The following is a 22,029-nucleotide window of genomic DNA, read 5'->3' on the forward strand; positions in this document are numbered from 1 at the left end:
AGGACTCTACATTCAGAGGGACAGGGACAAGGAGGACTCTACATTCAGAGGGACAGAGACAAGGAGGACTCTACATTCAGAGGGACAGGGACAAGGAGGACTCTACATTCAGAGGGACAGAGACAAGGAGGACTCTACATTCAGAGGGACAGAGACAAGGAGGACTCTACATTCAGAGGGACAGGGACAAGGAGGACTCTACATTCAGAGGGACAGAGACAAGGAGGACTCTACATTCAGAGGGACAGGGACAAGGAGGACTCTACATTCAGAGAGGCTTCATCTTCACACAGTGGGCTACAGCTGCTCGGAACTGCAGACACACTCACTTTAGCTCTCACATCAGTGCCGCTTATCATCATCTCCTAGGAGATCAGCTTCTGCCTCTGAGCAGCTACTGGGCCATCATGACTAATGCACACACACTGTGGTTAAGCTGGGCCTGCTATGCCTGCCATAAAGCCCTACAGACCCTGCTAGGGCATGGATGTATCTAGTCTATTATTTTAGCGATGTTAGTGTATGTCTTTAAAATGATTTCCTGATCGTCTCCTGAGTTCATTTGCACGTCCCTTGTTAAGAGAGTTAAGCTGGCACTTTAAGAGTGATCGTGCTTGATGTGCAAACTGTTGTGGCGGACATACTGCAGGCTTGAAGATGTCTTTAAAAACAGTAATGCTGCTGGCAGCGACTGGGCTGTAGGAGCCATGCCAGGCGGCCTATCAGCGACGGTTCCCGTCAGCGCTGGGCGAAGCAGCCACTTAGAGCAGCCCGGTGGAGCTCTTACCCTCAGGAAGGAGTCCAGGGATCCGTTCTCCATGTACTCCACCACTATCATCACAGGACGGCCTGTGTGCACAAACAGCACAGCCTTTATTCATATATGACACCAGTGAGAGAGAGAGGCGGTGATAGTCAGAGAGAAGAGAAAGAGAGAGAGAGAGAGAAAGACAGGCAGAGACTGTGAGAGGTAGAGAGAGAGAAATAGAGAGAGAGAATGAGAGAGAGAGAGAGCAAGAGAGGAAAGGGGAAGAAATTACATTCAAGAAAACTGATGACAGAGAGAGAGAGTAACAGGCACAGAGAGAGAGAGAGAGAGAGAGAGAGAGAGAGAGAGAGAGAGAGTGACAGGCACAGAGAGAGAGAAAGAGATGACGGGTATGGAATGCAGATCCTGAGAAAGGGCGGAGGCGGAGTCTTACGGGCGGATCAATACGCTGTGTGAGCAGGTGAAGGAGGAGAAAAGGAGGCAGGAGTGCGGATGTATTGAATGTTGAGTGAGTGGGTCAATGTCAACCACTGCATGTTCCACCTCTAACACACTTATATCAGTGCCTCTGTTTACTTTGACTTTATTGATGATGTTCAACCCCAGAGTGCATGTGGCAGTCAGACTCCTGTAAAGTGCTACATAATGGCAGAACTCTCAGCAGGATGGAGAGGGCAGTGCTGCGAGGGGAGTAGGGTGGGGTTAGTACGGTCAGAGTAGTAGGGTGAGTAGAGTATGTAGTAGGGTAGTAGTGTGAGTGGAGTATATAGTAGGGTAGTAGTGTGAGTGGAGTATGTATTAGGGTAGTAGTGTGAGTGGAGTAGGCAGTAGGGTAGTAGTGTGAGTGGAGTATGTAGTAGGGTCGTAGTGTGAGTGGAGTATGTAGTAGTGTAGTAGGGTGAGTGGAGTATATAGTAGGGTAGTAGGGTGAGTGGACTAGGGTAGTAGGGTAGTAGTGTGAGTGGAGTATGTAGTAGGGTCGTAGTGTGAGTGGAGTATGTAGTAGTGTAGTAGGGTGAGTGGAGTATATAGTAGGGTAGTAGGGTGAGTGGACTAGGGTAGTAGGGTAGTAGTGTGAGTGTAGTAGGGTAGTAGTGTTGTAGTGTGAGTGGAATAGGCAGTAGTGTAGTAGGGTGAGTGGAGTAGGCAGTAGGGTAGTAGGGTGAGTGGAGTAGGCAGTAGTGTAGTAGGGTGAGTGGAGTATGTAGTAGGGTAGTAGGGTGAGTGGAGTATGTAGTAGGGTAGTAGGGTGAGTGGAGTAGGTAGTAGGGTAGTAGGGTGAGTGGAGTATGTAGTAGGGTAGTAGGGTGAGTGGAGTAGGTAGTAGGGTAGTAGGGTGAGTGGAGTATGTAGTAGTGTAGTAGGGTGAGTGGAGTAGGTAGTAGGGTAGTAATGTGAGTGGAGTATGTAGTAGGGTAGTAGGGTGAGTGGAGTAGGCAGTAGGGTAGTAGGGTGAGTGGAGTATGTAGTAGGGTAGTAGGGTGAGTGGAGTAGGCAGTAGGGTAGTAGGGTGAGTGGAGTATGTAGTAGTGTAGTAGGGTGAGTGGAGTAGGCAGTAGGGTAGTAGGGTGAGTGGAGTATGTAGTAGGGTAGTAGGGTGAGTGGAGTATGTAGTAGGGTAGTAGGGTGAGTGGAGTATGTAGTAGGGTAGTAGGGTGAGTGGAGTAGGTAGTAGTGTAGTAGTGTGAGTGGAGTATGTAGTAGTGTAGTAGGGTGAGTGGAGTAGGTAGTAGTGTAGTAGGGTGAGTGGAGTAGGGTAGTAGGGTAGTAGTGTGAGTGGAGTAGGTAGTAGGGTAGTAGTGTGAGTGGAGTAGGTAGTAGGGTAGTAGTGTGAGTGGAGTAGGTAGTAGGGTAGTAGTGTGAGTGGAGTAGGTAGTAGGGTAGTAGTGTGAGTGGAGTAGGTAGTAGGGTAGTAGTGTGAGTGGAGTAGGTAGTAGTGTAGTAGTGTGAGTGGAGTAGGTAGTAGGGTAGTAGTGTGAGTGGAGTAGGTAGTAGGGTAGTAGTGTGAGTGGAGTAGGGTAGTAGGGTAGTAGTGTGAGTGGAGTAGGGTAGTAGGGTAGTAGTGTGAGTGGAGAGCAGCACTGCCCCGGCTGTGGTGGATGTGCTTCATGCGACTCCTATAATAGATCCCTCACAACCAGTGTTTCTGAAACTCCCATTTGACTCCTTTAATTACCCCCTCAATTGCCTTGAGCAATTAGGTTGATTAGCCAACCCCCCGCTGTGTGTGTGTGTCATTTTGAGTGCTGGAGAGATGGCGACGGAGTGGGAGAGGGAGGAGAGGAGTCTACAGGAGGAGGGTGGTGATGGTGGGGGGCACGTGAGAAGCAGCCAGGGGTTGTCTGGGGGTAACAAGCATGTTGTCAGCTGCGTAAGTCTGATGAGGCTCTGACAGACTGCAGCCCAAGAACTTGCAATGAGCTGATCAGAGGTGCGGTGTGTGCAGGCTATTACTGCCTGAACTGCAACATACTTTGATCTGGAGGACAAGAAGATTACAATCTCCATATAGGACTCAGAAATGAATAATCTGATATATATGGCATTAGCCCGGTCGCAGGCATTAGGCAACTAATTGTGCTTGAGGTCGGCTGGATAGAGATGCAAACAGGAAAACCAGAATAATTCAATGTGAAGTGATCCTGAGGCTCTCTGCATTTCTTACTCTTAGTCACCACGCCCTCCAGACGGATGATGTTGGGGTTGTCGAACTGTCCCATGATGCTCGCCTCCCGCAGGAAGTCCCGCCTCTGCCGTTCCGTGTAGCCGCCCTTCAAGGTCTTTATGGCCACGGGGGTCTCCTTCTTCCCTGGAGTACGGAGACGGCCACTGCACACTTCCCCGAACTCACCTGCACACCACGCACACACACACACACACACACACACACACACACACACACACACACACACACACACACACAATGAACATTACTCACTTGTACTTATGAACATTGGTCACTAGGTGGCAGTGGCATTGTTTTTGAACTACATTCCAGTAAACAAGTTCATTCCAAATCTGAAAAAGAGCTTAAGACTTAAATCTGCATATCAAAGTAAACATAATCTTCATAATCTTCAGTGGTACATTCTCTTACTGTGTTATTTTTTTCCCAAAATTGGACATATAGCAAAGAAAGACTGCTGTATGTTACCTTAGGGTAAAAAACAGAATAAGAAAGTAAGAACTGTGTTTTATTCGTTATATAGTCCACTTGTCAGGAGTATATGCAGCAGGAAGTGTAGAGCAGAGAGAGGATGTGATGACACGTCACCTACCGGCGCCGATCACCCTCTCTATGCGGATGCGGGACGGGTCGATCTCCTTGGCGAACTCGTGGACTGCCTGAGAGGGGTCCTCGTATGTGTCCGGGTCCACATACGTCTTTATTCCCGGGAAGGGCACTGCAGCGGCGGAGATGCCCGGGAGGAGGAGAGACAGACGGTCACGTTAGCTCCTCTACTAACGCGCCGGCTCTGTGCTGAACCTGGAGACTGCAGTTGTGCTTCGTTCTGACACACCTGGCGCCCCCCGGGGGCCTGATAATTAACTGATGAGTCGAATCAGGTGTGCTGTAAATATGCAGTGCTGCAGCTCTCCAGGAGAAGAGGAGAGGTGAGCAGAGTGCGTGCGTGTTGTGTGTGTGTGTGTGTGTGTGTGTGTGTGTGTGTGTGTGTGTGTGTGTGTGTGTGTACCATGTCCATTCTGATACTGTGTCCTCCTCTTGTCCTCTGATTTCAGCTTGGACTTGATGTACCACTGACACCTGTGTCAACAGGCAAGAACAATACCAGCTTTAGTCTAAAACCAAGGCTGCTGTGCACACGTTTCACCATTCATCTGATTACCATGCAGGTCTTTAGCAGGACTGTGTGTGTGACTGAATGTGGTTGGGCATTATGAGACCAGTGTCCCTCTCCGTGGTGCTGAAACAAGCCTCACAGAGTTACCAGCCCAACAGACATATATGTCACGTGGCCCACAATCTCAACTCCCTACGAGCCAGCATGGCTGCACAATCCCAGTGTCTTGATGCACAAACTGCTTTGATGCACAACTTATTTCTGCTGTGTTGAGCATTTACCTAAAGAGCCATAATCATTTATTCAACGTCCAATTGAACCCTTCTTGATTTATCTGCGAATGTTCCCATTATCTCTCCGGGGCCGCCTCTCCATCCTGACATCACACACGTGTGGCAGGGAGCCCGTTAGCTCTGGGGGCCACGCGAGGGTTACACGGGGCACCTGGACAGGAGCACGCACACGCCAGCGGTGTGCTGGCTGTCAGTCTCACGCTGCGTGACCAGCTTGGAAGTGCTGACTCCACCCCCAACCCCCCCCAGGCCCACCCTCCCTCTGCGCGCATTCCAACTAATTAGGTAGCGGCGCCGAGCAGCCAATTGGAAAATGGGAATGAGCGCTCAGTGGCCAGTGGGCCTATTAGGAGACAGATGAGTGTATGGAAAAGCAAACTTAAAGGTAATGAGAGAGAGAGAGAGAGAGAGAGGGGAAAAGGGAGAGAGAAATTAGAGAGATCAATTAAAAAGGAAGAGGGACATATAGTGATGGGAGAGATACGGCAGGGAGGACGAGGGTTTGTCCCGCTGCTCAGACCTCTTACCTGCCCGTGATGAGGAGGAAGAGCGTGAGGATGATGAGCAGGGAGAACCCTCCGACGGCTGCTGTAACAATCACTAACACCTGGCCCTGATCAGAAGCCTCCTCTGAGTCTAAGAGAGAGAGAGAGGGTGAGAAAGAGAGAGAGAGGGGGGGGAGGGAGAGAGAGGAGGCAGAGACAGAAAGAGAAGGTTAATGTGAAGAAAATGGTCTTTTAGGGATTACAGATTTACAATAAACTAATTATTGTACACATAAGCAATTAATTACCATCATACATCAAATCGCAGCACACTATTAATAGCGACGAAACAGAATCAAAGCACAGAGAAGAAGTTCACTTACTCTCCTCCCCTGTGGCAAACTCCGACTTGGGACTGTAGCTGCTGTAGCCAGCCGCAGTGCGGGCCCGGACGTGAAACACATACACCGTGGAGGGCTTGAGGCCGGTTACGATAGCGCTGGGAACCTTCGTCCGTGTGGAAGAGTAGCTCAGCTGTTCCTGCTCCTGATGGAGAGCAGAGAAAGACAAAAACGGAGGAACGATAAAAAACTAAAGGTTTATTCACTGATGTCAAAATCAAATAAGAGGACAGGTGACTTCTAGTAGTAAAATAACATTCAACTTTTATTTTCATTCAGCTCTTTTCTGAGTGAAATACAGGGATCATAAATTTGCCAGCATTATCAAGGCCAATCAGTCATTCCATAAAAATGTGAAATGAGCAAAATCAATCACATGGCATCACAATGTAAATGGTAAGGCTCAGTCCTTGTCTTCAAGGGCAGGAGAAAGAGAGAGGGGGGGGGGGAGAGAGAGAGAGGGAGTGAGAAAGAGTAGAGAATAAGAGAAAGAGAAAGGGGGGAAGAGAAAGAGAGAGAATGAAGGTACACATTTGGCATGGGGAAGGGCGAGTATCTTACGTTCACTATTCAGTGACGGCTTAGTGTCGTATAAGTGGTGCTGTATACCTTTTCATAGTACTTGATCTCATAATCCAAGATGGCAGCATGTGGCTGTTCAGCTTCCTGCCAGGAGAGGGCGATACTACTCTGAGACGCCCAGTCCTTCTTCACCATTCCCACCAGAGATGGTCCTGGGGAAGGGGGGGGGGGGGTGGTGCACAGGTCAACAAGGCACCCAATCTCAAACAGCCCTTTAATGTTCAGGATTTATGGTAGAAGCGCAGAGAGGCTGGCACCCACGGAACATCTAACAGAAAGGGAAAGCCCCAGTGACGCGGTGTCACCCGGAGCTACGGCAGGAAACCCAAAATAAGGGCCCCCGATAAGAGACAAGCGCTCAGACACACACCTACACAGCAGAGTACTCAAAGATCAGGTCTGCAAACACCCGGCAGCAACCACCATGATGTCCATTACGGGACCTCCAGAGTGGAGGGCTCTTCTCCTTCCACAAGAGTGGTGGCCCCCAGGCCCAGACGCTCCTTGACTGAACCCTGCAGTGGATTACAGCACCGGCTGAGCAGCATTAGCAGAACCCTGCTGTCTTTCTGCCAGACAAGTGTGTGTCCCCCCCCCCCCCCCCCCACCACTGCTGCCCCGCCCACTCTGGGGGGTGTGGCAGAAGAGGATCCCGCCCTCGACGGTAATCATCACCCGTCACGGTAATCAATCCCTCGCTGTTAAGACAGGCTCGGAAAACACGGGCGGTCGGACAGAAAGAGGAGGGAGCAGCGGAAAGAGAAAGAGTGGAAGGATGAAGAGACGTGAAAGGATAGAGACAGCGAGAGCAAGGGGGGTGAATAGGATGATGAATGAGAGACAGAGAGAGAGAGAGAGAGAGAGAGAGAGAGAGAGAGAGAGAGAGAGAGAGAGAGAGAGAGAGAGAGTGGAGAAGAGAAAGAGCACGAGGCTTGTGGAGCAGCTGCAAACACGTGTGCTCGGGCGGCCACAGGCCCTGCACCAGTGCGAGTGATGTGGAGAGTGTGATTGAACGCAACAGAGAGAAAGTGTGACACCATAATATATGACAAGTGGAGTTTCTATTTACTCACACACACACACACACGTGCAGACAAACACACACAAAGTCTTGTATTACTATAATTGCTGTACCTAAATAATTTTCCTATGCACAGTTCTAACCATAAAGCCTATGATTTAAAATACTTATGTGCCTTTCAAATGACAAAACATGTAGGATAAAATACAATATATTCAAAAATCATTTAGATGAAGCCCAAAATTAGATAAAAAGTCATTAAGAGAAAAGACTAGTAAGACGACCTCAGACAGGTGATAATATTACTGTACCTGCTGAAGAGCATTTACAGAGTGCAGCCAGAGTTCACGGCAGAGTGAAGACAGCTGTACCAGTCAGCCATGAATGGAACGAGGAGATGGAGATGGAGATGGAGAAGGAGATGGAGAAGGAGATGAAGATGGAGAAGGAGATGAGATGGGGATGGGGATGGAGATGGGGGTGGAGATGGAGAAGGAGGCTAGTGTTCCAGAGATCTGAGCCTGCAGCACTACGAACTCCATCTCCACTCGCATGGACACACACACACACACACACACACACACACACACACACACACACACACACACACACACAAGAGCGGGAAGGCACGGCAGGCCAAAGCCACAAAGAGCCAAAAGGGTTTTATGCTCTATACGGATGGGGAGTGTGTGTGTGTGTGTGTGTGTGTGTGTGTGTGTGTGTGTGTGTGTGTGTGTGTGTGTGTGTGTGTGTGTGTGAGGGTGGAAGCTATATGTCCCCATAAGCTGGGGGTATGTAAGACTGCATCATTCTGCAACTCTGCAAGTTTTTTTTTTTTTTATGAACACTTCAGCTAAACTGTTTTTACATCCTCATGGCTGTAACCTAAATAGTTGCTCAAAAAATGTCTGTGACTATCCTGGGCTCTGTAATCAGCAACTAGAAACTTTCAACACAGTCTGGCCGCACTAACCAATTCAGAAACTTCAAGGAGACGATTCTACCTGCTTGGAGATAGTTTTGCCAGTATAGCACATCAAGGTAAGCTGGGTGTGTTTCTTAGAGTGAGGAGCTTTGAGGAGACGTTGGATAGGGGGCATGGAATGAAAGGGACATGCTTAAATACCTCCAGTGCCAAAATCCAGAACTGTAACTTCAATTGCACCAGCTCTGACTTCACTAATCTAAATGAAATCTTTCTTCATGTGGTTTTTCAAATAAAATTTGCACTGTTGCACTGAAAACAAGGTTTTCCTCCTGGGGACCAGGAGTTGGATTAGAGGTCACATCCATGCAACATACTGTATATGTCTGTTGGGCTAGAAACTCTGTGAGGCTTGTTTCAGGACCATGGAGAGAGACACTGGTCTCATAATGCCCATAACTCCCCTTTTCTCACTTGCTCACTCTCTTCTCACACACACACACACACACACACACACACACACACACACACACACACACACACACACACACACACACACACACACACACACACACACACTGCATTCATCCATCTACAGATTTGATCCTTAATGTAATATGGCTTCTGCACAAAACCTGCTAGAATGGATAGGGCAAATGCTTCATGGAAAGCAGCAGGTGTGTGTGTGTGTGTGTGTGTGTGTGTGTGTGTGTGCACGCTGTATCACTCAGAGAGAGCCTGGCGCTTACCCCAAAATCCCAATATGCTGCAGACCATGGTGGACTGTGCGGCCCCTTCATAAATAATGAAGCTGGCTGATGTGTGTGTTTGCAGGAGAGCATGGAGAGAGGGAGCAGGAGTGTGTGTGTGTGTGTGTGTGTGTGTGTGTGTGTGTGTGTGTGTGTGTGTGTGTTTGCAGGAGAGCATGGAGAGGGGGAGCAGGAGTGTGTGTGCAGGCATGTACAGACGTGGGGGGGCAGACACCATCCAGCAGAGCCCAGAGTTTACCCGCCCCCGCTCTCCATAGGACATGTGTTTGATCAGGCAACCAGACCGAAGGCCGAGGAGGGGTGTGTGTGTGTGTGTGTGTGTGCGTGTGTGTGAAGCACGGCGATAAATTTAGATTTAATATTGAATCTGTCTGACTCGCTGAAAAACTGAGTTTTGAAGGACAAGAGTGAACTTTGACCACCATGAATCTCACTATGCATAACCCAGCCCCAGCCAGGGGCCCAGAGGTGTGCGTGCTCTCTTCAGATGGATTAGGAAAGGAGGTTCCGGCAGAGACCAGACCTCCATCTTGCAAGCACCAAAGAGTCATCAGTATGTAATGAAAAAAAAAGAATAAACAGAAACGTTTTTGGAAGGGCTTGTTTGTGTCAGGTGTCAAAGTTCAGTCAGCGAAAGGGAGGAATACAGCAGACACCAGAACATGAGATCGAGTAAACAGGACTTGGTCCGACATGGGCAGGTTGCCGGGTGAAGAAGCTAACGCACACAGACACACTCCTAACACACACAGGTACACGCACGCACTCACACGCCCACACACCTTCATCAAAGCGAAACAAGAACGAGGAGCTAATGGAAAGTCATTACGTCGGATCTGACCCACATTTGAATTTTAATTAGCCATCCAACCCCACTAAAGGGCTCCACCATTGACTTCTTCAAGTAAATCAATTCAGACTCTTTCCAGATGCTGCCCAGGGTCCGGACAATAAGCTCGGCTATAATCAGCAATCATACCACACTGAGTGAAGCAATCAGCAGTGCCAAAGATGCCATCATGGCGTAGGCGTGCTTGTGTTTTGGGGTTTTTTTGATGAGTATATTTACCTGCTCTTTCACAACAGGGAGATGGTGGTAAAACGACTGTCAAGAGAAATGAAATCTTTATACACATAAAAACACCTGTGCACAAACAGCTAAACACACACACACACACACACACACACACATGCCCACACACAAAAACACACACAGCTAAACATTTATTACCTATGTTTATATATGATGGATAGGTGTATGATGGCCTCACATCTCCTCAGACTCACTCACATGCTGCTTGGTCCCCCTTCTCACTAAACTGCATCTCCTGATACAGCTCCTCACTATACTCCATCTCTTGATACAGCTCCTCACTACACTCCATCTCCTGATACAGCTCCTCACTATACTCCATCTCCTGATACAGCTCCTCTCTACACTCCATCTCCTGATACAACTCCTCTCTACACTCCATCTCCTGATAAAGCTCCTCATTATACTCCATCTCTTGATACAGCTCCTCACTACACTCCATCCCCTGATACAACTCCTCACTATACTCCATCTCCTGATACAGCTCCTCTCTACACTCCATCTCCTGATAAAGCTCCTCACTATACTCCATCTCTTGATACAGCTCCTCACTACACTCCATCTCCTGATACAACTCCTCACTATACTCCATCTCCTGATACAGCTCCTCTCTACACTCCATCTCCTGATAAAGCTCCTCACTATACTCCATCTCTTGATACAGCTCCTCACTACACTACATCTCCTGATACAACTCCTCACTATACTCCATCTCCTGATACAGCTCCTCACTACACTCCATCTCCTGATACAACTCCTCACTATACTCCATCTCCTGATACAGCTCCTCTCTACACTCCATCTCCTGATAAAGCTCCTCACTATACTCCATCTCTTGATACAGCTCCTCACTACACTCCATCTCCTGATACAACTCCTCACTATACTCCATCTCCTGATACAGCTCCTCACTACACTCCATCTCCTGATACAACTCCTCACTATACTCCATCTCCTGATACAGCTCCTCACTACACTCCATCTCCTGATACAACTCCTCACTATACTCCATCTTCTGATACAGCTCCTCACTACACTCCATCTCCTGATACAACTCCTCACTATACTCCATCTCCTGATACAGCTCCTCTCTACACTCCATCTCCTGATACAGCTCCTCTCTACACTCCATCTCCTGATACAACTCCTCTCTACACTCTATCTCCTGATACAGCTCCTCACCAGAGTGGGAAAGAGTACTGAAAAATTGTAATTGAGTAAAAGTATCATTACTTTGCCTAAATTCTACTCAGAGTAAAAGTAAAATTACCCATCTCAAAATTTACTTGAGTAAAAGTACAAAATTACTTCATTTAAAATGTAATTTGAGTAAAAGTTACTTAGTTACTTTGTTATTTAATCCAAAAAAGGTTGAGTAATGAATCAAATTCAGCACAAGTTGTTTAATTGATTTCAAAGCATTTAAGTGCACATCCACACTTGCAAAAGATCAGCTGGGCTCAGGAACATACATCCTCACAGCACAAGGACAATCACAACCTGTACCATAAAGTGCAAACAATTTTGAGTCCTATTGTCCAACGGACAACACTATGATAAGAATAAAGAAATTAAAATGACAAATTATGCAAAAATAAAATGCACAAAATTAAATGCTCACAAGATACCACAAATCAAACTAAAATGCAACAGGATTCCACTACTCACAATAAAATGCCACAGGATCCCACAACTCAAAATAAAACAATATAAAATGCCCACAGGATCTCGCCTCAAAAATAAAAAAAATTGCTCATAGGATCCCACAATTTAAAAGTAAGTGCGCACAGGATCCAACTATTCAAAATACAGTGCCCACAGGATTCCATTTTTCACAATAAAATGTCCACAGGATCCCACAGATCCTGATGGATATAATATTTAAAGATAGAACAATCTCATCCTTTTGGAAAAAAGTGCACCAGATTACGACCTGATTATGAGACAATGGAAAGGGCGGGGCAAGGCAAGGCCACGCATGTAACGTCAGGTGTACAAACAAGTACACACAGCATCAAAACCAAGAGAATAGTAGACCCAAGTGCCGACAAAACGCAATGAGTAAAATGTGTGCGTGTGCGTCCACACACATACACACACATAAGCAGCAAAACCAATCACACGAGACGCGGAAAAACTCAACGCATAGAAAATAAACTCGACCGCAAAACACGGGAGAAAAATGCTACAGAAAAGACGCGGAGAAAACAATGTGAGAAAAAGACACTTAATACACCAGGGGAAGTAACTGGCAGCAGGCAGAATGCCATGACTAAACAAAAACCCTTCCCAAAATAAACGAAGAAAGGATAGGAAGAGATAACGCAGGGGGAAATCTTGAGGTAGGCTAGTAAGCAGCGCAGGAGATAGTTACTCGAATAAGTAGTAGAAAAGCAAGAAAGAGCATAAGGTGGCAAGACACCTAAACACAAGAAACGCAACCAGAGATCACAGAGAAAGGGCTGAGTATGTGAAGGCGAGCAAAAACAATTCAGCAGTGATCCGTTTCACTAAGCTTCCTTAAGAAGCCATAGAGACAGCTAAAACGGATCACTGCTGATTGCGCCTGGAGAGTCTAGGACTGACTCGGGTGCCTCTAGTGTTGTTAGGAGGATCGGTAGCCGAGCCAGCCCTGACAACACAATTGATTTTCAGTTCCAGGACTCAGAAGTTTACACTTCTACCCGCATTTAATTTTTCACCACCAATATTTTTTTACTCAGTAACGTGAGTGGGTTCAAATGTAACAAAGTAAAACTACTTAGGTCAAAATGTACTCAAGTAAAAGTAAAAATTACATATTTCAAAAACTACTGAGAAAATTACTAATTACTCATAAAAAGTACATTTACTGTGAATAAATGTAATTTGTTACTTTCCACCCTTGCTCCTCACTATACTCCATCTCCTGATACAGCTCCTCACTACACTCCATCTCCTGATAAAGCTACTCACTATACTCCATCTCCTGATACAACTCCTCTCTACACTCCATCTCCTGACACAGCACCTCACTACACTCCATCTCCTGATAAAGCTCCTCACTATACTCCAACTCATGATACAGCTCCTCACTATACTCCATCTCCTGATACAACTCCCTCTGCTGTATGACTTTCATCTGCTCCATTCCGAGTATGAGTTTTGTGTCATCCACATGCCAGGCATAACTGCAATGATGCTCTGAAGAACAGCTCTGAAATACACTCACCTGACAGCTATTTAAAACATTCAGCCATCCATTGCTAAAGGATTGCAGAAACCAAGGACAGCTGATGAAAAACAGTATAGACTCCAGACCCTGCATTTTATGAAAAATGAACTCATCCAGTGTTTTATGGTTTATATTGTTTCATATAACATTATATTGCTACTGTTTCAAGTAATGCATTTTCTGTAAAATGCATTCAGAAAACCTATTTATGTATTCAGAAAAAACCTGTTCTTTATGCATTTTAAAGCTTGTTACAGCTACTCTTTCAAGTAATTAATTTTTCAGAAAACCTGTTCTTTGTGCATTTTAAAGTTTGTAACAAATTCATGCACATTAGTGACAGAGGAGTTAGTTCCCTGTTTTATCATTTAGGACTGAATGTGATTTGTGAAGATGGAAATGGCTCAACAAGACCCAGCAGACCTCATATTTCCTGCAGCAGTGGTGGTTGGAATAATCACTTCCTGTTGCTTATGCCCTACAAAAAAAACTGCAAATTCTCCCTATTTCTCTGATTTCCAAGTGTAATGTTACGTTTCTCTTATACCTTTATGAGCCTTCGGCTATTTGAGATTCTGTGAAAGTAACATATACGAAATCCAATCTAATAATTACTTGGCACAGGAAGAAAATGTTATATAATTGATTTTAATTGAAAGTACCACCTAATATGCAGTATATTACACTGTATTGCAGTGTAAATATAACCCTCAACGCTGCTCTCGTACGTTATAAACAGCGCCTGCCTGTCCTGAGACGGACATGATTCGCTACTCTGACTGCGCTTATCCGTCACCTCAAAACACTTACAATGTCCACAGTCAGTCAAAGCTAGTAGGCGCCAGCCTGGAGATATTGTACATGAGGACAGGTAGCTATTCAGAATAAGGAATAGCACGACCAGAAACACCAAGAAAGCTAGTAGGGTCAATCCGCATGACCTAATTACCATCTCCTGCTAAGTGTCGCCGGTTAGCCTTTGTTTATCGTTAACCGCATTAGCATTATCGAGTTAAATGAGCTTGGTAAGTCCATGCTTTCCCCGGCCTTACTGGCGAGCCATTTAAACTCCTCTGAGAAAATGAAGAAAGCAACGGAATGGTAGAGGCACACATCACAGGAGCAAAAAGTAATTAATTGATGAATGCAGCAATCGCGATAACGCACAGTCGGTAACATAAAACAGTAGGATACAGCACATTATAACCCAGCGTGTGCGTTTATGAATGCACGCGGAAGCGATATGCACATTGATTGCTTTGCCACGTGTAACGTTTGTGTAGATTGAACGACGTGATGGATATGGACAAAAATCCATATTGCGACGCCTGGATTAAATATCATTATTACGTATTAACAAATGACGTGAGAACCTTTATTATTCAACCGCGCAATTAGGTTTTGTCATATTTTCACGTTACCTTGCAAGAATAAAAACACACTGTTAGTTTCAGAAGTAACATCATATATTGCTCTCATCAGCAAATTAATTCAAGTGTAAAAAATGTAGATTGCAAGTTAATTCAGAATAAAATGACTGCGTAAACTTTGGTCGCTCAAATGCCGTGGCCTTAATTTAGAGGTAATCCTAACCGAATACACTACTTCGCAATGTGTGTGTGTGTGTGTGTGTGTGTGTGTGTGTAAAGAGATGTTCTCTCTGTAACACACCAGCAAAATAAATGCACTGTCATAGACAGAGAATATACAATATAGCATGGCAACAGCAGCGTGTTCTGTGTAAATCATTCTGGCAAGGGAAACAAACAATACTCTTTGCGCGTGTGTGTGTGTGTGTGTGTGCATGCACTCGTGTATGTCTGTATGTTTGTGTGTTTGGGTGTATGTGTGTGTGTGTGTGTTTGTACTTGTGTGTAGGTGTGTTTGTGTGTCTGTATGTATGGGTGTTTGGGTGTATAAGTATGTGTGTGTGTATGTCTGTGTGTTTGTGTGTGCGTACAGCCAGATCCTGATTCCACTTTTTTAGCATTGTGGAAAATGTAATGAGGCATTATAGCATCCACTGCTTAAGCAGGCCAGGTGTAAGTCCATAGCAATCGATACTAATTCACCCTTTAATGGCCAAAGGGTAATTAACAAGACATGGGGAATTAGTGACTCATCTCGCACCTTCCCCGCCAAAGCTAGCGAGTGTTTACCGTGCTAGACACTGCGAGGGAAAGCTGGGGTCAGAGCGTGCGCTCGCACGGGCAGGTAGCTCGTCCACCACTCCAAACGGCGGCCACAACAGGAGTGAGTTAATATAATGCGACAGTCACAAGCAGGGCGGTGCACTCGATTCCTCAGAAAGAGAGAGAGAGAGCATGAATCAAACATCGATTTAACTCTGCATACTGCCAACCAGACAACAAATAAGGAAAGGATTATGAGGGAGAGAGAGAGAGAGAGAGAGTGAGAGCCATAGGGGAAATAAAAGTGTGTTCTGGGACTAATTGTGTTCCTTGATATAATAAAAGTGTCTTTGGGAGAAAAAGGTAGACGCATCCGTCTCTGGGCCGCCCACCAGATCTTAATTACTGTATCTGTATGGGCCATTATGTGCTGATGCATAGCCTTCTGGGAACTATCTGTATAATCTATCATTTTTCCCCTCTGAGTGGTGCCTGCTGCCAGAATGGAAAAAAGAGAAAGAAAATGATGCAAAAAAGATTCAGGAAAGAGTGTCGCAGATTCACCGATTCACCGATTCACATCTGCCATTCACCTTAATGAAAATGTCAGGCTGTTGCTTTTGTTTCTCACTTGTATTTAACGTTTCGAAGTCCTTGCGTCAGCTGCGATGCGAGGATTGTCGTCGATGAATTGTAATGCGGAGTAAAGGAACTGGGTGGTGGGCACAGTAGAATGGAAGTAAACAAACACAACATTACTCAGAAAGCAATACTCCCCTGGCCTGTAGGTGTGGACGCTCTAATCTTATCACTGGCACTGGGGGAGAGATCGCAGCCCTATCCTAGCAGCGGAGGAAACAAGCCCAGGACAGTGCTATACAAGTTAGATACAGATGTGGATTATACAAATTAGATATAGATGTAGATGTGGATTACACAAGTTAGATACAGATGTAGATGTGGATCATACAAATTTGAAGTAGATGTAGTCTTTCTACTTTAGACTTGTTTGATTTTAAAATTCTTTGAGATATCAGACATTGAAAAAAATAACATGAAAATCCCTTAGAAGGAATCCTCAGCAGTTTGCCACATTTATGTGCGAAGTATAACCAAAATGATGTTATGTTTGCATGAGTGATAGAAGCTCAGTAATTGATAATGCAAACTGAACCGACAAATAACATTTGACTTATCAAATTTCGACAGAGTGACAAAGACGGAGTCATTAGGAATAGTGACACAGCTTACCAGGGCTCATTACCTCTATAATTACAGAATAATGTGTAATTTTGCAAATGATATTAGTAGACTTGCAAACAAATCTTCATTACAGATTTCAATAAACAATCCCTATTTCATTTGCTTGGTCTTCTTTTGTTATTTGAAATAATTAAAAACGGATAAGTGTTATTCATCTATAATAAGTTCCTAACAAACACATAGAATAGAAATCTTCACGCATACAAACCCCCACACTCATAAACACACACACACACACACACACACACACACACACACACACACACAAACACAAGGGAAAGGAGAGTATGTGAGAGAGAGAGAGAGAGAGAGAATGTGAAAAAGAATGAGGATGCATGTGTGCTGGGAGAGATAGAATGTGAAAGAGAGAGCGGAAGAGGGGGGGAAAGAGAGATAGAGGGAAAGAGAGAGGGGGAGGGGGAGAGGGGGAAAGAGTGATAGAGGGAAAGAGAGAGGGGGAGGGGGAGGGGGAGAGCAGATGGGGCGGCAATTGCTATTTTTACCTCCTTCCTCCCTTCAGTAAGAAAGGCCAGCTGAGCATTAGCATTCCATAACACACACAATATGTCTGCAATCAGCAGCAACCTGCAGCCTGCCAGTCACAGCGGCCGCACACGGCTCTCCCCCAGCATGGGGGGAGGGAGATGGGGCAGCAGGGGGCACTGGAGGAGGAGTACTCTCTGGAGGCCTCCTATCAAAGTTTCTCCTTTCTAGAGTCCTCTCTGGAGGCCTCCTATCAAAGGTTCTCCTTTCTGTAGTCCTCTCTGGAGGCCTCCTATAAAAGGTTCTCCTTTCTAGAGTCCTCTCTGGAAGCCTCCTATCACAGGTTGTCTTTTTCTAGAGTCCTCTCTGGATGAGTCCTCTCTGTAGGAGTCCTTTCTGCAGTCTTCTCCAAGCAGTGGCACTGACCTTCTGTCCCTGGATGGTAACGGGGAGATGTCGGCCTAGACAGTGACTCTATACTCCATCCCACTGCTGTGCTGTGGCTCTGTCAGTCCCCACCTCCCTGGGGGGAGGGGCCAGTGAGGTGTCAGTCTCCACCTCCCTGGGGGGAGGGGCCAGTGAGGTGTCAGTCTGAGTGTCCCATGATCTCATCCTGCCACGTCTCTGCTGAGACGAGCTAAGAGGTCTTGACAGGCCCGAATGCACATAGACAATCACATAAACACAGACACACACACACACACACACACACACACACACACACACACACACACACACACACACACACACACACACAGACACACACACACACACACACACACACACACACACACATTAGCACACAGAGATGCACACAGACACACTCACACACACACACATTAGCACACAGAGATGCACACAAACACACTCACACAGACAGTTACACAAACACAGTAACACAGACACATACACACACAGATGCACACAGACACGCTCACACATACACATAGACAATCACACAAACACAGACACACACACGTTAGCACACAAACAGAGATGCAGACAGAAACTCACACAAGCAGACATTTTCACACAGCTGAAGCACACATTTTCAGGCTCACATACACATAGCATGCTGCTAGCATAGCAAGACACACAGACACAGACACACACACACACACACACACACACACACACACACACACACACAGGCCCCTGTCACTTATCTCTCCCACTCTGCAGTGCTGGCAGCCAGTCCCAGCCTCCCAGCACTGTCTGAAACTGAAAGTGAAGGGGAGGGCTGCTCGGCTCCACAGGGGCCATTTTGGCTCACACAGTTGCACCGCCACTGCGGGGCTGGGATGTAGAGTAAATGACAAACCGCTCCAGGAAGAGGGTCACCCCTTTGCACCCAGAGGGCCACGCCAGCTCCTGGAGCCCTGCGAGACACACCCCTGCGAAGGCCACGCCCCCGTCGAGAAACGGCACCTCCCATCAGCGCCTCGCGCTCACCACTGAGCCGCTCTGGGACTCGGGCCCAGCTTGGAAGGGATGTCAGTGCTACAGTGAGGCAAACACACCCCGGCGTTTCCTGACACTGGACGCATTACAGAGCACGTCCTTAAAGGCACAGAGCACTAGGAAGCATTTTCGCTAATTTGCCGGCAATCGTATCTCATTCGCATTCTCGGGGCAGATCACGGCAGGCTCCCGTGTCACCATCGCCATCGTCCACTCTACACTGGTTAAAAATGAGATTGGGCTCGTTTAATGTCAGGGATTGGCATTTTATTAGTGAGGCTCTCCCTGCCAATGCACACAGCTTGAATAATTTAGGGATTTTACACATTTTCAGTTGGGAGAGATGCTTTTCTCTCTGGTGCGAACTCCTTCTTATTGAACTCCCTCCGTATTTCAGGAGGGCCGAGATGTTTCATGCCAGCAGAGCTGAGAGCGAGAAAATCACTTTCATCAAAATTACAGACGACGGTGGGAATTGATTGGGTCTAAAATGTGGGGGGGGGGGGGGGGGGGGGGTAGATGTGGGAAAACAGGAAGGGCTGAAGATGCTTACAGAAGGAGACAAAGAGGAGGGGAGGAAGAGGATGGGAGGAAGAGGAGGTGAGGCAATTATGGAACAGGGCTGTTCTGTGAGTGGACAGGGATGGGTCTGTCTGTGAGTGGGTAAGGATGGTTCTGTCTGTGAGTGTGCAAAGATGGTTCTGTTTATGAGTGGGTAAAGATGGTTCTGTTTATGAGTGGACAGGGATGGTTCTGTCTGTGAGTGGGTAAGGATGGGTCTGTCTGTGAGTGGGTAAAGATGGTTCTATTTATGAGTGGACAGGGATGGTTCTGTCTGTGAGTGGGTAATGATGGTTCTGTCTGTGAGTGGGTAAGGATGGGTCTGTGTGAGTGGGTAGGGGTGGGTCTGTCTGTGAGTGGGTAAAGATGGTTCTGTCTGTGAGTGGGTAAGGATGGTTCTGTCTGTGGGTGGACAGGGATGGTTCTGTCTGTGAGTGGGTAAGGATGGTTTTGTCTGTGGGTGGGTAAGGATGGTTTTGTCTGTGAGTGGACAGGGATGGTTCTGTCTGTTAGTGGGTAAAGATGGTTCTGTCTGTGAGTGGACAGGGATGGTTCTGTCTGTGAGTGGGTAGTGATGGTTCTGCCTGTGAGTGGACAGGGATGGTTCTGTCTGTGAGTGGGTAAAGATGGTTCTGCCTGTGAGTGGACAGGGATGGTTCTGTTTGTGAGTGGGTAAGGATGGTTTTGTCTGTGAGTGGACAGGGATAGTTCTGTCTGTGACTGGGTAAGGATGGGTTTATCTGTGAGTGGACAGGGATAGTTCTGTCTGTGACTGGGTAAGGATGGGTTTATCTGTGAGTGGGTAGGGGTGGTTCTGTCTGTGAGCGGGTAAAGATGGTTCTGTCTGTGAGTGGACAGGGATGGTTCTGTCTGTGTATGGGTAAGGACGGTTCTGTCTGTGTGTGGACAGAGATGGTTCTGTCTGTTAGTGGGTAAGGATGGTTCTGTCTGTGGGTGGGTAAAGATGGTTCTGTCTGTGAGTGGACAGGGATGGTTCTGTCTGTGAGTGGGTAAGGATGGTTCTGTCTGTGGGTTGACAGGGATGGTTCTGTCTGTGAGTGGGTAAAGATGGTTCTATTTATGAGTGGACAGGGATGGTTCTGTCTGTGAGTGGGTAGTGATGGTTCTGTCTGTGAGTGGGTAAGGATGGGTCTGTGTGAGTGGGTAGGGGTGGGTCTGTCTGTGAGTGGGTAAAGATGGTTCTGTCTGTGAGTGGGTAAGGATGGTTCTGTCTGTGGGTGGACAGGGATGGTTCTGTCTGTGAGTGGGTAAGGATGGTTTTGTCTGTGGGTGGGTAAGGATGGTTTTGTCTGTGAGTGGACAGGGATGGTTCTGTCTGTTAGTGGATAAAGATGGTTCTGTCTGTGAGTGGACAGGGATGGTTCTGCCTGTGAGTGGACAGGGATGGTTCTGTCTGTGAGTGGGTAAAGATGGTTCTGCCTGTGAGTGGACAGGGATGGTTCTGTTTGTGAGTGGACAGGGATGGTTCTGTTTGTGAGTGGGTAAGGATGGTTTTGTCTGTGAGTGGACAGGGATAGTTCTGTCTGTGACTGGGTAAGGATGGGTTTATCTGTGAGTGGGTAGGGGTGGTTCTGTCTGTGAGCGGGTAAAGATGGTTCTGTCTGTGAGTGGACAGGGATGGTTCTGTCTGTGCATGGGTAGGGATGGTTCTGCCTGTGAGTGGACAGGGATGGTTCTGTCTCTGAGTGGGTAGGGATGGTTCTGTTTGGGAGTGGGTAAGGATGGTTTTGTCTTAGTGGACAGGGATAGTTCTGTCTGTGAGTGGACAGGAATGGTTCTGTCTGTGAGTGGGTAGGGATGGTTCTGCCTGTGATTGGACAGGGATGGTTCTGTCTGTGAGTGGGTAAGGATGGTTCTGTCTGTGAGTAGACAGGGATGGTTCTGTCTGTGAGTGGGTAAGGATGGTTCTGTCTGTGAGTAGACAGGGATGGTTCTGTCTGTGAGTGGGTAAGTATGGTTCTGTCTGTGGGTGGACAGGGATGGTTCTGTCTGTGAGTGGGTAAGGATGGTTCTGTCTGTGAGTGGGTAAGGATGGGTTGCTGTCTGCAACAGCTGATGGCCTGTGTATAAAAGCATGATGGAATAAAGTGGTTTTAGGACAGACAGTACTGCAGCAAAGAGAAATAAAGTAAATGTAGAGAAAGCTCTCTTCAATCTACTCAAGCAAGATCCAAATTGTGTGTGTGTGTGTGTGTTTGTGCAAATGCGCATGTGTGTGTTCATCTCTGGTTACTGTTAGTGATTATCTATGTCAACCTGAGTGAAAATGTGTATCTGCTGATCGTAAGCCAGTCGAATGTCTGTGTGCATGCATGGTTGTGTGCATGTGTGCAGGTGCGTATATGTGCGTATGTGTATCAGCTGTCTGTGTATGTGTGTGTGCGTGAGTGTATCTGTCTGTCTGACTGTCTGCCAGTGTGTGTGTGTGTGTGTGTGTGTGTGTGTGTGTGTGTGTGTGTGTGTGGTGTGTGTGTGTGTGTGTGCGCGCGTGAGTGTATCAGCTGTCTGTCTGCCAGTATGTGTGTGTGTGCGTGAGTGCATCAGCTGTCTGTCTGCCAGTGTGTTTGTGTGTGTGGGTGAGTGTATCAGCTGTCTGTCTGCCAGTATGTGTGTGTGTGCGTGAGTGCATCAGCTGTCTGTCTGCCAGTATGTGTGTGTGTGCATGAGTGTATCAGCTGTCTGTCTGCCCGTGTGTGTGAGTGTGTGTGTGTGGGTGAGTGTATCAGCTGTCTGTCTGCCAGTATGTGTGTGT

General features: G+C 46.9%; 1 protein-coding gene across 1 annotated transcript in view; it reads right to left on the bottom strand.

Annotated features, from left to right (window-relative positions):
* The window catches only part of epha6 (eph receptor A6), a 94,088-nt gene that overhangs the window by 5,667 nt on the left and 66,392 nt on the right, over positions 1-22,029 (bottom strand). The window contains exons 6-12 of the mRNA XM_076983093.1: positions 6,361-6,485; positions 5,734-5,896; positions 5,393-5,501; positions 4,465-4,535; positions 4,048-4,173; positions 3,435-3,620; positions 788-849 (exon numbers count right to left, since the gene is read on the bottom strand). Coding sequence (XP_076839208.1) covers positions 788-849; positions 3,435-3,620; positions 4,048-4,173; positions 4,465-4,535; positions 5,393-5,501; positions 5,734-5,896; positions 6,361-6,485 — 842 coding nt within the window. The remainder of the gene's footprint in view (positions 1-787; positions 850-3,434; positions 3,621-4,047; positions 4,174-4,464; positions 4,536-5,392; positions 5,502-5,733; positions 5,897-6,360; positions 6,486-22,029) is intronic.

This window comes from Brachyhypopomus gauderio, chromosome 20 (assembly GCF_052324685.1).
Source record: "Brachyhypopomus gauderio isolate BG-103 chromosome 20, BGAUD_0.2, whole genome shotgun sequence".
Lineage (NCBI taxonomy): Eukaryota > Metazoa > Chordata > Actinopteri > Gymnotiformes > Hypopomidae > Brachyhypopomus > Brachyhypopomus gauderio.